Source organism: Orbicella franksi, chromosome 14 (assembly GCF_964199315.1).
Source record: "Orbicella franksi chromosome 14, jaOrbFran1.1, whole genome shotgun sequence".
Taxonomy (NCBI): Eukaryota; Metazoa; Cnidaria; class Anthozoa; order Scleractinia; family Merulinidae; genus Orbicella; species Orbicella franksi.
The window spans coordinates 10,135,044-10,152,990 of NC_138158.1; the positions used below are offsets into that span (position 1 = coordinate 10,135,044).

The 17,947-nt window shown below is 39.0% G+C and overlaps 1 protein-coding gene across 1 annotated transcript in view; it reads right to left on the bottom strand.

The window, feature by feature from the left end:
* Positions 1-17,947, bottom strand: part of LOC145467177 (HEAT repeat-containing protein 1-like) — a 46,979-nt gene that overhangs the window by 9,370 nt on the left and 19,662 nt on the right. The window contains exons 16-34 of the mRNA XM_081450729.1: positions 17,271-17,454; positions 15,876-16,056; positions 14,650-14,892; positions 14,125-14,256; positions 13,428-13,516; positions 12,267-12,413; positions 11,273-11,388; positions 9,904-10,025; positions 9,213-9,341; positions 8,203-8,445; positions 7,442-7,516; positions 6,399-6,459; positions 5,884-6,047; positions 5,546-5,586; positions 4,892-5,015; positions 3,009-3,152; positions 2,272-2,427; positions 1,238-1,288; positions 277-401 (exon numbers count right to left, since the gene is read on the bottom strand). Of these exons, the coding sequence (XP_081306855.1) occupies positions 277-401; positions 1,238-1,288; positions 2,272-2,427; positions 3,009-3,152; positions 4,892-5,015; positions 5,546-5,586; positions 5,884-6,047; positions 6,399-6,459; positions 7,442-7,516; positions 8,203-8,445; positions 9,213-9,341; positions 9,904-10,025; positions 11,273-11,388; positions 12,267-12,413; positions 13,428-13,516; positions 14,125-14,256; positions 14,650-14,892; positions 15,876-16,056; positions 17,271-17,454 (2,527 nt within the window). The remainder of the gene's footprint in view (positions 1-276; positions 402-1,237; positions 1,289-2,271; positions 2,428-3,008; positions 3,153-4,891; positions 5,016-5,545; positions 5,587-5,883; positions 6,048-6,398; positions 6,460-7,441; positions 7,517-8,202; positions 8,446-9,212; positions 9,342-9,903; positions 10,026-11,272; positions 11,389-12,266; positions 12,414-13,427; positions 13,517-14,124; positions 14,257-14,649; positions 14,893-15,875; positions 16,057-17,270; positions 17,455-17,947) is intronic.

Below are 17,947 nucleotides of genomic sequence, written 5' to 3' on the forward strand. Positions count from 1 at the left end.
ATACGAAAATGCGTTTGGACTACAGGTTCATTTTCATTCAAATCAAACTCATTTTCATATCCATGATATGAAAGGTTTTGCAAAAAGACTGGTTTTTAAACAGAGGCGACAAAATGTAACTCGGAAATGGCGCATTGCTTAGAAATGTTTGCAGCCTAAAAAGTATCTAGGGATAAAATGAAAGCATAAAAGGGGTCAGAAGGGGATTAGGAAAAAATGGACTTTAAAACTTAGGTTTAATTTTCCAAGTGCGTACAACAAATGAATGTTCTGTACCTTTCATTCCCAGTCCTTTTGAGTAACTTGATGACAGACGGCACCAACTGGGGTAGGAACGGAATGCAGTGTGCCTTTAAACCGCTGACCGCTTCTGCTGCACAAAGCAAGGCACTGGAGGCAACCTACGAGTCAGGAACAAAATATTGACTTAACAACTGCATCGTACTGTATGGATGATGGGTGCCTGAGATATCCAGGGGCCTCCACTGTGACCAGCCGGCCCCTAGACAGTATAACGCTCCCATGGCTGGCAATCCCCACAACCCAGCCATGAGCTCCCATGCAGTCTTCCAGGCACCCGTCACACTGAGTTAACGGTGGAGATGGAGAGGGGAGGGACAGACAGATGTCGATGAATAGACCAAAACGACCGTTCTAGGGACCGCCACGCTGGAACACGCTAGTACAATGGCGAAGAGCACTGAACATACAATACCATACGAATACCGCTGACCGAAAGTACTAGCTACTCTTTGTTCTTAACTTTGACAAATTGCGTTTAACAGCATATAAATAACAGAGTGGCTGCGCGATATCGGTGCAGGTTAGCATTATCCTATCACAAAGTTTATCATGAAAAGGTTTACCGATGAGGACCTGGTGAATGCCCAGTTCTTCCTGCGATACGCGCCTGAAAAGAATCATGGCAGTCGCATTCAACGGTGCCAAGTCTAACACCTCATTCACACCAACTAAACTAGTTTAACTAAATCAGGTTTAGGATTTTACAATTTGTGGATTTCGCTTTGCAGTAATTTTGAGAAGACAAATTGCAAACCACCGAGCCATCATATTTCAATCAAACTACCATGATTTCCTGCAGGCATTCTCGTAGAGGAAATTGAGCATTGTTTACGATTCGGATCCTGCAACACTAACGTCACTATAGTTTTTTTTTTTTGTCAACTAGCCTGAGAAATTTATGCAAGACAGTAAAAGAGAACCAACACTAATTCACCTGCGTATTAGCATCCTTGGAAGAGAACACCTCAATTGCTGCAGACATCACCTGAAGATACAAATTAATTATTGACAATATTATTAGACGAGGTTGAGCAAAATATCGTGATTTGTCAGTGGCGGGCAGATCTATTATTTGTCGAACCCGAAGGCTGAGCCAAATAACTGATCTGCGAGACACCGACAGATCACGATATTTTGCGATAACCGAGTTAAGTAATAATAATAATAATCGTGATCTGTCATGGGTTCGATTCCTGTCGGGGACTCAGAATTTTTCTTTGTCCCACGCTCGTGTCATGTTGATTAATTCACCTTCACTATAATTTTATCATTCGATCACCGAGTTCGTTTTCATATTTGAATCACTCTCTGACAGTTAGCTCAAGGAAACGATCCGCCATTTTTCACACAAGAGCTGGATACAATTACGCATGAGCAGAATTGTATTTCCAGATGGTACTACGCGTAAGCAGACCATTATTTGTAACCAGTTATTTGCAGGTCATGCAGTGGGTTCTTGGCCAGTGAAAAGGAAGAAAAAAGGCATCGAACAATAACAATAATTATTGAACATTATTGCGCCAAAGCATAACGACGTTTATACAGTACATAGAGAATTGGAGTGACGAAGACAGAAATACTACACCACGACAGAATTTCATTGAAAATTCACTACGAGGGTTGGTTTCGTTGGGAGCCCGTTTGCTTTATCCTAAGGTGATTCAACTATTTTGTGAGTCTCCTTCTACTGGTATATTTCGTGCAATAGGGTTTTGTTATTTATTCTGTATTTGTTATTTTATTCTGTATGTTAACTACAGTTATTCCCGTTGTTCCAAATTGCGGTGAAAGCGTTTAGCCTAAGTTCATGAAAAAAAAAATCTTGGAACTTTGCTCTTTTTTGCAACGAGAGAAAACTCATTCGCGATATGAACAAAGCAGCATTTGTGTCACTGTTTTAACTTGAATAACCTTCATTTGATCAGACAACAGGGTACAGACAGATTAATTGACAACAGATCTACGTACCTCTTTAAACTCGCCAGGATAATCCTTGCACAGCAATCGTGAAAGAAGCTTCAAACTGTACAGTGCTGTTTGTTTGTTTATAATGGACTCCTCACTCTCTCCAGTGCCCCTCGATATTACCAGTAGCTCGGTTACTAGGCTCAGCAGTGCCTTCACCTGTAGATACCAAATTTTACCAAGAATATTTAACGTTGTTTCTGTCAACAAAACAACACCTTGCTTAGAGACAGGTGGACATTAAAAGAATTCAGAAAGAAGAAAACTTATCTCAGGACATTAACACTAGAGGCAGTTGACAAAGAAGCTTCCCCCACTGCCGGTTAATGTGTTTTTGTGCGCCTCTAAACGTGTTATTAAACTTGTTTATGATGTTTGCTTTTTGCCAGTTTTGTTTTGCCCTGTACTTCAGATGCTAAATCTTGTTCCCTGTTCGGCCCATTTATGTGACAAGACTCAAAGAATAGTTACGTTGTTCTTTGTTAAATGCTTAACGTGTGTTAATCGAGTAACCGAGAGGCAGAGAACTTCTAGCTTCATAAGTGTTCTCCACACTTCCTAGCTGCATCCATAATTCGATGAACTGTGCTAACTCGTGGGCTTTTACCGTCAATACCGATTGTCACAAATTACATGTAATCGAACATTCGAAATTCACTCGGCAGAAATGACTGCACTGCAAACTAACCTGTCAAAAGAACACTTATGGGTCAATAGACTTGATAAACTACAAGAAATACCTGATCACTGGGATAAGTGCCAACACTGTTACTCAGTTTACTGTTCAGAAGTTCCATCGCTTTGCGTCTCACTGTACTGTTGTTACTGTGAAGAAGCTTGTTGATGACATCAAAAAACACTGATGCAGGTAAAAGGAGATTGACCTTTGAAACAGAAGGCAATAAAATAGCTGGTCAAATGTCACCTCATAGCTGATTTACGATTGAACTTAGACTGAAACAGGAGGTTTGGTATAGCTGATTTTTGCAAAAAAATTTCGGACGTTTTATTTCGGACGTTTGATTTTCGGACACTATTTATCTCATTTCGGACAAATTTCAGACAACAATTTCGGACACTTTGCTGAAACATAGCCAAAAAAAATTGAAGCCTACAAAACACGAATTACACTGAAACAGCATCTGTGAAAATGATAGTTTTTCTGCAGCCTCAATGTTTTAAGAATACACCGACGAGACAATAACACAAATTCTATCAAGGCGTCACGTTTGTCAAGCAGTGTTCGCTCCATAAAGCCCGGCATAAATGAAACTAAGAGCTTTGGAGCTACTTCAAAGGTTATACTATACTGTAAATATTTCAGACGGCTTTATTTTCGCACACTTTTTTGTCCGAAAATAAAATTGTCCGAGACATTTTGCAAGTAATGTACACACAATTTGTGTTAAACGATAGTTCGATTAGACACAAGTCAAACGGATCGAATATTTAGCAATCAAAGTTGATAAAACAGCTAGATTTGATTGGATTGTGATCAGTAATCACGCAAAAATTCTGAAGAAAGTTCAATTCTGTTTATGTGAATGTTTGACGATGTTTAACTTGGCGAGTGAACAACCTCACGGTTTGAGCATCTAGAAAAATTCATAGCCCATTTTTTGTTAAGTTTGTCGTTTGTAATCCGTGGTAATCTTCTCCATCCTTACTCATCCTTGTTCCTTTATGGTTTATTATTATCTCTTTGGTGTTTTTTCATCTTAGTAAACAATTATTTTCAGGTTTCCTCCATTTAAAGACAATTTTGTACGTGGCCAATATAACTCAAAATGCCGTAAATGAGCTCTCTTGAGGCAAGAACGTACTAGGCAACCGTGACACTTAACGATCTTGTATCCATAACAATGACAGGCAAGTGATGGGCGAAATTAGAAAGGAAACGTGACTAGAGATTAGTAATCTTAGAAAACAGGAGGGAGGTGGGATTGGGGGTGGGGTCTCCACAAAGTAGTACAGGACGTAAATGCACTAGCGATAATTAGTAGAATTCTACTAATATACTAAGGCAAATGCTGTAATCGGATTGGCTGAGCTATTGCAAACTATCAGTCATTAGTGTGCAGAGGGTGGTGTGGTCGACAAAATTCAGTTGCAACGTTTCCTTGTTTCTCCGAAGTTTTGAAAGAACATTTAGAAATAAATGGACAGTCAAATTCCTAAAAAGACTAAAAGGAGGGCATTTACGATTTCTTGAATTAAAAAAGCTCGAAATTTTTGAAAGAAACGGCTGATAAGCGCGCGTACACAACTGCAAATGCCAAATTGACAATTCAGTCCGAGCGTGAATTCAGTCTAAAGCGTGAAGTTTAAGACTAAGACCAGAAATAATTGGAATCGTTATTTGAAGGAAAGTCCACTTAGAATTCTACTAAAACAATCAGATTATTCGCTCTCGATTTCTATGAGGTGATAGCTGATAAAGCCGAGGGCCGAATCAACTATCACCTCATAGAAATCTCGAGCTCATAATCTAATTGTTAATTATTGCAGACTAAAAGCTATAGACTTGTCCCCAAGGAGTCACAAAAGAGCCTTCTTTAAATGGGAAGGTGGGTGCAACATTTACCACAAACACCTAGTAGACACTTTGCGTGATTTTTGATACCTTGTCAATAATTTCATAGGTCTTATGCAGCAAAGCTTTCCAAAATTTCCCAGTAGCATCCTGCGATGCTTGCTCGCCATGTTGTGCCGTTTTCGTCATAAAGTTCAAGGTGTCCTCTAGAAGCCTGAAGAGGAATAAACATAAAACTAGTATTGAATGTTGCTGAAAAATGCTTTTAAAACATGTAAGAAACAAATGCGAAAATCTCAGTCCAACACGTTTACCAAGGGTCACATAGCAGTTAACCGATATGCTTTGCTGTGGTCCAATATACAAAAAACTTCGGACAAATGTGCTTCTTAGCGCTTTTGCACACACGCCAGACGCGAATACAACTTCAGCTGCTTAACTTCTCCCCTCAACCCAGACACAATGTGGAAAACTAGTACCTTCAATTTCTCCTGAGTTTCAACATTGTATTGGGTGGGGAGGTGGGGAACAGCATTACGTTTAAAAATAATTAGCAATAATTTTCTCAAACCTCAGTTTTAAAACAATGATAATTCGTTAAATTACTGTACATCAGTGTCTCAACGACTTTTGTCGACGATTGTTGGTCAAGTTACTTCTAACGCTTCTGTCACAATAGATTCGCCTCCTAGAAGAATTTACCACAAGAAAACAACAACAACAACGACAAGCAAAAGAGATTACCTGAGGAAGAGAGAATTTAACATTTCTCCTTCAACGTGGACCTGTAGTACAAGATCGAACAGTGAGGGTCAATTATTAAAATACAATCAAGCACTTAGTAGAAAATATTTAAGAAAGAATAAAAAGTCAGAAACCGTGCCCCGCGATTGCCAATCCATGTGTTTTCGACAATTTATAACACAATTATTATCTTTAACACACTGCTCAATTTTCAGACTGCATTAAATTTTGTATGGATTTCCTTTAAAAATTTTTGAATTCTTAAAAGCTTAAAAGCTTTTGTTCACAACTTAATGTGTCTCCGATGTTTTATTTATAACACATAACTTATTACTGACCTTACTGACAAACTCCTCGCTGTCAAGAAGTGAAGGAATGAGGCTAAGGGAAGTGTATTTAAACTGCCTGAGGTGTTTAGCTGAGTGGGTGTCCACGTCAAACAGAGGTGTCACAGCCAGAAAACTGCTGGCACCCTTTCTAGACATTCTGAGCTTGCGACGAACTGTAAAGAGTCAGTCGAGTCATGAGAATAAAGGTCTTAGACATGATAAACAAATAACTTATTGAAAACAGCTTTAATCAGTAACAAATTACATCCTTACACAACTTTTATCACCTAATACTACAAGACAGCATCAGCAGGTGTGCCTTACAGAAAATGAATTTCTGATTTTCAGTGGCATCCAGCATCAGAAAGGTACTCAACTCATGTGATTTGTTTTTCTCAGGAGGATATTTCCTTCAAACACGGGGAATACACATTTCATCACACACTGGATGTTACAGATTACATACGGTTTCCACAGTTTGAACCAGTGGCAAGTAAAATAAAGTACATTAAACATCTTTGTACCTTCTGGTTTTTCAAGTGGTAGCTGATCAATGTACTGCAACAGTTTTAACATAGCCTCCACCTATAAACAACACAAACAACTGTTTACAACACACGGTTACAAGCAGGATTGTCAGGAGTAGTAGTTTCTGCCGTCGAAAATCACGATATACTTAAAATACCAAACCTGATTGGCTATTCCTCTAATTCGTTAGAAAAGATGGCAACTTAGCCTGCAATGCAGGCGTATTTTAGCGAACGAGCGCATTTTGATCAAGCAAGCGCCATCTAGGATTCAAAATCGGAAGAGGCTTGGGGAGATACAAAGAGGCGTGGCAGCCAATCTACTCGATCGCGAGCTAATACTGATAACAGGCTAACTGCAACTCAGTCAGCTCCTCCAACAAATGTTGTTTTACTAATGTTTCAGTTAAACGCGACTTCCTGAAAATCGCCTGATTGGCTATTCCTCTAATTCGTTAGAAAAGATGGCAACTTAGCCTGCAATGCAGGCGTATTTTAGCGAACGAGCGCATTTTGATCAAGCAAGCGCCATCTTGGATTCAAAATCGGAAGAGGCTTGGGGAGATACAAAGAGGCGTGGCAGCCAATCTACTCGATCGCGAGCTAATACTGATAACAGGCTAACTGCAACTCAGTCAGCTCCTCCAACAAATGTTGTTTTACAAATGTTTCAGTTAAACGCAACTTCCTGAAAATCGCAAATATTAGTACCCAGCAGCAAAAATTAACTCCCGCAAAAATTTGGTGCCACACGGTAACCTACAAACCTAATTGCTTAGACCACTGTAGTTCGTGTTTCTTAGTACAGTGAAACCCTGTTAATCCGGTCACCAACGGGCCACAAAAGTCTGGCCGTATTAACGGGGTGGCCGTATTAAAGGAGTTCTTTAAATAAGAAAATGACTGATTGAGCTTTTGTTCGGGCCAGAATAAAGTGGCCGTAAAACGGGGTGGTCGTAAGGCGGGGGTTCCACTGTATAAAATTACCTTTTACGCTTTCTCACTCAATGCCAACATTTTCTTTCCTTCAAATACGTTACCTGAACGTTTGCATCGAAGCTGTTGCAAAGCCTTAAACAAAAGTCTGCTCCAAGCGGGTTTTTAACAACTGCAGTCTACAACACAAGAAAGCAGATGTCAGTTAAATGATTGAAGTTTGCTCACTTAACCCAAGTTGAATCAGAAGGGTGTTCACTTCTTCACTTCCAGGAGCCACTAGTGAAGTGCTGACTGGAAACCTTTTTTTTCTAAGAGCCACTAGCGAAGTTTTAAGTGAGGGAAAACGGGGGGGAGGGGGTAAACACTGCTAATGGTGCACGTATATACCTTCACTGCACTTCCTTCAGCCAACTAAATTTCTAGTAAATAAAACTTGACAGTGAAATAGCTAATTGAAAGGCATAAAACATGAATTCTTATTGGACAAAATAGAAATAAACAACAAAATAATAAACATATAAATTACAGTATTTAGAGCCAGCCTTAGCTGGTTTTCAGGCGGGTCATCTATCGAATCGGAATTTTAAGGGCTGGTTTTTTGTGGAGGAAGGAAAACCAGGGAACCTGGAGAAAATCCCTCGGAGCAAGGCGAGAACCAACAACAAACTCAACCCACATATGACACCAGGCCGGAATAGAATCCGGGCAACATGGTGGGAGGTGAGCACTCTCGCTACCGCGCCATCCCTGCTTCCCAGAGTTTCATAGTTTCAAGCGAAACCTCCTCGATATGCCCCGGAAAGAGGGTAAAAAAATCATTTGCATTACATTTGCACAATACTGTGTTCATACTAAAACTAACCTGGTTTTCATCAGCAGTAGCTTGACTATGAACAACGTGTTTCTCCAGTAAGAGAATGACAGCCGTGTGAAGGAACTGGGTTGAGCCAACAGTGCAGATGAGATGTGTGAACAGTGGCAGCTGGCGGTGCTCAGGAATGTGAGGTGACGCGTCTACAAACACTCTTATTAACATGGCCACAATGTCATTGAGTGATATAGAGTCCTTTTTAGTCAGCTGTGGTAACTGTTCTCTCTCACCGGCCTAGAATGTAACATTCATTTCAGACTCCAAGCAGGGTGTTTACACATCAGCTAAGCTGTATACTAAATGCTGCCTACTTAAAGGAGCTCAGTCATGGCATTTTGAGTTATTTTGCTGTGTATAGAATTGAGGAAAAATAAGGAAACCTGAAAATACACGAGATAGTTTACTAAGCTAAAAAAAACACCAATAAAGGAACAAGGATGGTTCAGGATGGAGAAGATTAACATAGATTACAAACGACGAAGTTGAAAAATTTAGGCTGAACTATTCAAGTTGCAGAAACCGTGACATAGCTGCCTTAAGGATCCCATTTTCATTTTGTTTTCCATTGGTATGTGTAATTCTGGAGTTAAGATGGCTTGCTATAGTTTTTTAGACGGAGCTGGAGAAATGAGCCCAACTTTTTACTCTTGTAAAATGTTCCGAGATGATTTTCCTTTCTCTAATAATTATTACTGTTTGTTACAGTCCAAAAAAAAAAGTGTTTGTGAAACTTGACCAATCCAGAACCATAGCACACGCAATTCGATCCTGCATAAGGTCTTGGAACAACCATCGCAAGCCAGCTTAAATACAAGAAGGGAGCTATTGAGCTTTACCAATCTTGTTGATTGTGGCAACACCTAAATAGATGAACTTTTTATCATCGTGTTGAGACACTGCTAAGAGAGTTTCTTTTACAAACTTCTCTGTCTATCATATCAACACCTATCTCCACCTATCATATCATGTGTAAGAACAGAAAGTACACAATATGCACATACTTGAATCAAGGCTGGAATAACTGTGTCCAATGTTTTAGTAATGACTTCAAAACTGTAACTGTCATCTTGACGCACAACACTGGCTCCCATGAACGTGAATATTGACATCACGTTATGTAACACCTTTTCCTGGAATAGAGGAAAGAAACAAGTAAAGCTCCAAGGGAAATCACAACTATCTAACAAACAGCTGCAACAGGATGGAACACATCTTAGCATGATTGCACTATATTGTCAGAATATTAAACACTACAGATAACAACACTTAAAAGTAAAAACAAGCTCTGTAGTTGGTGGCTTACATTGTATAATGAAAAAATTTGGTAATTCTTTTAAAAATGGGACAGCCATTACCGAAGGAAGCATGGCCTTGTGGTTAGGATGCCAGACTTGAAATCCGGATTTCGCGGGTTCAAGTCCCGCTCTGACCACTTAGTTAAAGTTGTTTCTCAGTAGAACCAAGTTCAACCCCTCGGTCATGCTTGTAAATAGCCAACTGGTCTGCCTCCTGCCTGTTGGGATTTTTAAGCCTGCTATGTTTATTTGAAATATTCGATTCTTTCAATTTAAGCGCAGCGCATTGACTACTATGAGCATTCAACATTTCAACATTATCAGTTCAGATTTGGTACGCTATTTGAGATTAGGAGTGACGTTACTGTATGTATGACATGTGCAGCTTACAACTTACTGGGAAGAGTTTAGCTGCTGTGGCAAGAAGCAGCAGGGCCTGGTTGTGTGTCTGTGGGCTTTCTGATGACCTTATACACTGAACTACCAACTCCACATCAAACTGGTCCTCGGCAATAAGATCTACAATGAAAGAAACAAAAAGGTGTAAAATGTGTCATCACGAATCCTTCTAGATTGAAGTGTACAGTACGTGCTTTGTAGCATTGTAGAATGGAGTGTTGAAGATGAAAATCAAATTTTCCTATGTAACATTTTGAGGGCCCAAAAAGTTATCGTGAACAGCTATTAAATTTTCCCACTTGTATGGAGCAGTTTTTAATTAAGTGCCATAAAAAAGGGTGATGTAACAGCTCTCGTAAGGTGTCACATGAATGGCTTGCTACCCTTTGAGAGAACAACAGAACAAACAACAGAAACAATACCCCAAGCCCTAAAACAATAACAGCTGCTAACATTGAAGAGAATTACAAGCTTGTGAGAACTGCTACACTTCTGTAAAAAAACCTTAAGTAATCACTCTAGCCAATCACAAAGGACACAGACAATCCAATGCACCAATTAAATCTCATTAATACAGTTACTGATTGATTGCAACAACATGTAACTGTTGCAAAGTGCGGGAAAGCGTGTGCAAATGAGCTAGGATTGATTTTGGTTTTACTTCTGATTGGGTAAAAAAAGTGGCGCGAGTATTTGTACGTCAATAGTGTAGCGTAAAGATGCAAAACAAATTACTTTTTGACACTCAAGTGAAAACCGTGCGTACTGTTAAACCATTTATATTTGTTAGCCAAACAGAAAACTAGTATGTGATTTCTCCTGTTTGGTTATTGAAGCCATTTCATCACTTATATTGCTCAGGAAAATCAGTCTGCAATCGTTGTCTAAAAGTCAACACGCTTTTCTAGTTCTGTGAAGGCTGATTTAGACAGTTTAGACAGTGCCACATCTGACCAACTGAATGACCAAGTCAATGGCAACTTGCAAATCAATGGCAAATTGTTCCATGTAAATCAAACTTTCCAAATGCTTGAATTGTCTTATGATGACATGAACAATCTCACAGGAGTTTCAAATTTGTTTTAAAATCCTACAACAATAAGTGTAGCATGACGCAATGTTGTTTTATGACGAAAGGAGCCCCTAAAGTAATGTTGGTGTGAAGCACACAGTACAGAAAATCACGTGCAAGAGTTGTGCCTTTTCAAATAGGCCCTTGCACTGTGGAAGACTTAAATCACCCTTCAAATACCACCTTGGTTGGCGAGTATTGCAATCCTGCAATCCCCCAATCCCGACTTATAAATATCTATACATTGTGGGGTCCTGCATGCATGATATTTTTACTTAATGCTATTGAAACCAACCTGAAGGAGAAAGGCTGTTGTTTGGAGAAAGTCTGTGACAAATACTGTTGATGAGAGTAAATACCAGCTGCATGATATACTCAGATGCTGTCTGGCTGTGATCCAGTTCCACACACCTGATAGAAAAGAAAACCATGCCCATCACACTTCTGAGGTAAACTACATAATTTATTTAGTCCCTCTCTTTAAGAGAGTCAGGCTCTACTTAGCCTCCTTGTAGATGCTCTTTAGGCTCGTCACGCTATCTTTAGAAATCTGGAGGAAGATTGTGTGACAAGCGCAAGAGGCTAGGCACTACTTACAAGTACATGTAGGACATAGTTGACATTGAGCGCACATTGCGTTACTACCAGAGTGGTTCATCCAGAAGACTCAATATCATCCTATGCCACCATCCCGCGACTTGTACATGTAAGTACTAAGAAACATACTATTTTAAAACCAAGCGCAAGGGCTGCACTGGGAGAATGTGGGCCCGAGGTCTTGACAGTATGGACTGAATGCAGCGAAGTCCGCACAAAAGAGACCAGGGGCCGATATTCTCCCAGTATGGTCCCGAGCAAACTTGGTTAATAAGAGATTTATTATGACCGGAAATGTTAAGGAAAAAATTCCACAATCACAGACTGGAAAAGAGTGTGCAATTCTGATTGGGAGCTGTGACTAAGCGTAAATCACGTCTGATTTTAAACAAACCAGAAGGAAAAGAGAGTTGGAAGAGAAAAAAGTTAAGAAAGAAATCTTTCTGTGTGTTTAAGGCAAGTTCTTTCAGAGAAGTACATGTAAGCCATGAAACAACCAAAAAATCTTATAGACCGATTGTGCGGGATCATTTGGGACATTGCCTGAACCGAAACTGAGAATAGAACAATCTGATTGGTTGCTTTTAGTTATTGGCCCTCTGAACTAATTTAGTAGACAGTGTAATGAGAACATGTACCACACACGTGTGCATAGGTAAATTGGCTTTAATTATTTTTTTAAATAAATGTACCTTGCAAGAGTAGCAAACAGAGTTGGCAGTAGTCTGTGAGGTTCATCAATGTTGATCTTATGTTGCAACAGCTCAAGAATGACCGTCACTCTGTGCAACTGATGTGTTTCTTCATTATCAAGGTCATCTTCGTGAACTTGCCGCGCCCTTCCAAAAAACAAGAATCACAGATTAAGTTAAAATTCATAGCTGTCAAGTGACATATCTAAAGCCACTACAGAAACAATGTGAAATGAAGTAACAAAGCACATGTGTCAGGCACTGTTAAGACAAGGATCTATCTAATTTTGACTGATTTGAAATTAACTTGATCACTTGACACACGCATACAAATGCATCACTTGTTTATTGAACAGTGATCAGAGTAGTCAACTACATGTAATTAGGAAATAGACAACATGTACTACCAAGTTTTACCATAACTCTACTTGCGTGTTACTGTATGCCATCCTCTGATTTGCTGTGCTACTCACTACAGTATCTGTTCTGTTGTAGATAGTCAGTTGTGTAACACGGTGTGGTTGTGAACAAAATGAGGATCGATTCATTTTGTTTTCGAAGTGTCTAAAAACAATTAGATTATATTAGCTCAGAATTTCTATGCATGATAGTGTGACCTCATCAACCATCGTGTGATAAAAATCCTGAGCTCATAATCTAATTGCTTAATAGTTCTAAACACAATTTTTAACTAATCAACACACATATCTTCTTTGGGATAATTTCTAATAGTATTTAAAAGGGCTACATGTACAAAGTAGGTCATGCAATTTATGACCTGATGAGCTGACCACAAAATTAAATGAATACCAAAATAACGACTTAACACTGTTTAGTAGCGGAAAAACTCAAAAGAAACACAGCAAAGCCAGGAGGGGCATGGAAGGGCAAAAATTAGAGAGGATAAAACAGATTACATTTGAGCAAACTTCAAAAACGCCAGCCTGCTGTTTTTTAAGTTAATCTCAACTAGTGTGAAAGTGCCATTTGCAGTGCTTAGGTAAACTCCTTATTTGTTGTGTGGCCATGATTTTACCTAAAAAACACTGCTGCTCTGTTTATTTTAAGTTAAGAGCTCATTACTAAACAAAATAAACAGAATTAGTAGAAATACCATGCCCCAGCTCCTTTAATGACCAGAGTAATCTCAGGGCCACTAACCTCTTTACTTTCTTCTTCTTTGGCTCATTATCTTTCCTTGCAATTAATTTAAAGATCTCCTCAGCTATCAAGTCTGCTGTTAAAGTAAGCTGCAAGGATAAAAATGATAACGTTACAATTTGCTACAGCACAATGTTCTTTGACATGATAAAACTACTTATTGCAGACACAACAGTTTAAATATGCCTCTTGTAAAATTCATACATGTACGAAGCTACATGCAGGAACTGGGTGATGTAATTCCCATATCTTTACTAGTGCAGCTATTGATATAATGTTGTTTCCCACTTTTTTCGCTTGAAGTTATGAATTACATTTTCTTGTGTTAAAAACAACATTTTACTTACTTTAATTGATTTTAACACTCAAAAATAAAATTTAATCTTTGTGCTGCCATATTCTCTACAGTATATCCTACATACAGTACAGTTGCTAAAATCGTGCCCTCTTAATTGTGATGGTCATGGTGAATGACATGCTTAAAAATTATGAATCGTCCCCACAAAAGGCATTTTATCAAACCAAAATGCAGACTTAATCCCACTTGAGCACATGTAACAAGAAAGTCTTTCGGTGTTTGTGAAACAACATGTAAACCACATGTACAGATATAGATAATGGGTACATGACTTGCACTTTACTTTATATGCTGGTGTACAGTACACAATTCATTATTAACAAATTCAAATCTTCTAACCTCCAGTAATGAATTCTTGACTGCATTTCCTACAGTAACATCTTTTGTTTCTAGCAGAGTGTCAACAAGAATCTTAAACAGATGCTGTTTCACCTCCTCTGTTGGAATTGCTTGGAAGAATCTATTTGAAACCTGAGAAATCACAAACATGATCACTGAGCATGTAATCGGTGAGAATGAGCAACTTATGCTTTGGTCAACATAAAATGTTACCTACATGGTAGCCAATTAGTCAGATTACAACATTACTATATTCATTGCCAAGGTTTCCCTTCACAGGGTCTGGAGCTGCATTTTCAGGGACTGGAGCTGTATTTTTAGGGAGTAAAGGGCTAGTTTCATGAAGCAAGCAGCTGACACTGATTCAAATGTTGAAGGCACAAGCCTCTAAGGAGGTCTAGGGGTATGCTCCCCAGAAATTGAGAGGCTCTGAAATTTTAGTTTACTCATTCGCAGAAATTGAAGTAGCCGGTTTTTTAGCAGGCGGCTGCCACACAATGAGACACCTGCTTATGGTCTCCTCACCTGGCCAAGTGCAGTCATGATTGGTGCTGGGTGTCCGGGACAGACAGCTGTTCTCAGCAACAACACTCTCAATAACAATTTCCAACATAAAGAATCGACTTGCAGAAGAGCAACAGTAGCTGGGCTGTACTTTTGCACTATCAGTTGCAGCAGGATACTCTCATCTTCATCTAAGTTGGCCACACTATCCTCACACTTGTCTACAAGTTGTTCAAGCACCGGTAAAATGGACTGTAGCATATCCTGCATAAAAGGGACAGACATTCTAAGTTGATAGGATCTATGATTTACCCTGAGACAAGCAATATGAGATAAACCAAAAAGTGGTCAAAACAGTAATAACTCCAAAGGATATTTACAAACTCAAACTATAAGTGGTTACTGTAGACCTTTAGAGGTGTCTGGTGTTCAAGCAATATAGTGCACCTGGTTTAAACTGTAGATATCTAAACCCCTTGTTGTTTATATGTCAAACTATTTACTGTCCAAATTTGAAGGCAAATGAACAAATTCCCTTTAACCTGTAGCTTTCAAAAGGTGATTCAGATGTTCACATTTAGAAGTCGTGAAAAATTTGATAATAAAATTTATTGCAAAAAAAATTAGGAGTACTTCTACTCCCCCCTGGATGGGATGCTAGTCCATCGCAGGGTTGACCCCCCCCCCCAGCATTAGATTCGCCGGTACCCATTTATACCACCTGGATGGAGAGAGGCACCGTGAGAGTAAAGTGTCTTGCCCAAGAACATGGCACAATAGGGAGTTTAAGCATGACATTTACAGCAGAAGAAAAACGGCAAAGATTACCTCTGATTTTTTATTCTTTTCTTGTAATCCTTAAATAAATCACACAAAAATAGAAAAGTGTCTACTATTCACCGCAAATACAAATATTTTAACTCTACTGTACAGACAGCTGAAGACAGATGGCAAAAGTTTCATTTTTGCCGTTTGCCGAAAACGTCATGCTTAACCTCTCGAATGTCCCCGGCCAGGGCTTGAACCCGGACCACTCGATCCGGAGTTGAGAGTGCTAACCATGAGGCCACCATGCCTCCTACATTTGTAGACAAGAAAAGGTTATTTATTATGATTGTAATTTATTATACATCTAGCAAATCGTATACTCGTACCCCTGTTGAGCTCTCCCAACTCCCTATATGCATCCCTATGAAGGAACTATTTTCAATTAACACTGCTAACATATCATCATGCACAACCCATACCGGTGTAACAACATTCCTCAGAGATGACAGTATGATTCTTCTGACAAAGGACGGTGTTTCACTGGATACTACATACTGTAACAGGAAGTTCAATGTGTTCTTGACAATCTTCACGTTCGCAGATGGCTTGGAATGAGGCTTGCCATATGACACAAGAGGTGCAAAAAACTCACCAAAAACTCTGTTACACATCAGGACCCAAAAGGAGAAAAATAGATTTAAGTTAAAATTAATAATCTGAAATGTTATTAACCCATTGACTCCTGGAGCTTTTTGCTAAAAACACATTTTTTTGGACATTTTGGACATTTTCAGGCTGGATATGGGCAAAATTAGCTCCAATCTACTAAAAAACGCATTTGCAACATGACAGCATGCCTTTCTTTCCGCTAGCATCGCATTTTACGACATTTTCGCTCAGGCATGCACTGAAATCAAAATTTTGAGAAAGTGACCCACGTCTTTAGGCTTTTCAATTTTTTAATTTTTTTTTGTTCTCCTTTCCTCTTTCTCCTTTTCTTTTCTTTTTGCTGCAGTGATTGACCTTCTACTGGGCTTGCTTCCAGTTTAAAACATTCTGAGAAAGCATCATCAAGACAGGCAATTTTTGCCATGGAGTAGCCACGTGTAGGGGCAGGAAATTTTGCTCTGAGTTTTTCACTCAACTTTTTTGGCATTTTTGTGCATACACCATATCTCAGGCTCCATTGGGCTGATCACTCTGATCTGGGTATCATTGGAAAGATCTTCTCCTCCTGCAGAAGTTCAGCATAGATGATGCCAATTTTGGTCAAGAGTGATAATGTCAGGAGTGGAAGAAAGGCTAAGGCTCATCACAGCCGGTTACGGCCGGCACAGGAGTCAATGGGTTAAAAGCTATCTATACATTAAGCATTTCTGTAGTTTTTTGACACTCTAATGACAATCTTTTAACAGGGCTGTCAATAAGGGCCATAACCCATAACACCTGCTACAGCTGAGTATGCTTGATGGGCCCTTGATGTTAAGGATACACTTGCCTATAGCTGATTACAATAATTTGTGAAATAGGTAACAAGTTTGATGCAGGTGTGAAGATCAAGGCTACAGTTGATTCAAAACTTGATGACAGACCTGTTTTATCAGGGCTATTGGCAAACAGAGCAGTTTTCAATCACATGTCTTAAAACCAAAAACCAAAGTAATTACTCTCTAGGCCAATCACAAATGACACAGACAATGCACTGAACCAATCAAAACCCAAAGTAATCACATGTAGCTGACACATTAGCACAGGGAAACAAGTGCGAGTGAGTCTCCACTGGTTTTGGTTTTACTTGTGATTGGATGGAAAAGTGGAGCAAGTTTGATGCAGAGTGCAATGCTCTGACCATAAGCTAGTACATTCCTACAGACCTGTGTAACTGCTCAGGGTCAGCTGACAGCTCCTCGGCATTGTCAATTAACACATCAAGTAGTGCAGTTACAGGACAAGCTTGGACAGATGACAGCTGAGACTTGAGAATCTTAAGAAAAGCAACAGCTGACTTCCTTACTGCAGATATAGGACTACACAATGGCACAAAGAGGGAAGGAACAACTGCAAAGAAAAGACCATGTTAATTCACATAGAACAAAATAGATGCTATCCAGTCAATCACACTAATCTATACTTGGTAATGCATGATTGTAAAAAGGGTAAATGGTAATAAAAAAAAAACAATAAAACAGGATGTTAGACCTAAACGAAAACCAACACTCTTTAAACAATTTAATTATCTATGCATTTTGACCATGACAACGATAATATTGTTATTTTGAGCTGAACAAAAGTGAAACAGTATACAATTACATATAGGTAATTGTGCAGTCATTATTTCTAGCTAATTTTTGAAACATACAAATTACAATATAATTAAAATTATATACAACATAATAGTGCAGTAAATGCAACACAGCTGCCTCAAATTCTTAGTGTAACCTTCATGAGATAAAATTTCTGTCAACATAGCTTGTACAATGTGCCTTCTGCAATGAAAAGCAGAAGATACAAGCTACTGGCAAGATTGTATTTCACAAAAGTTATACTATAG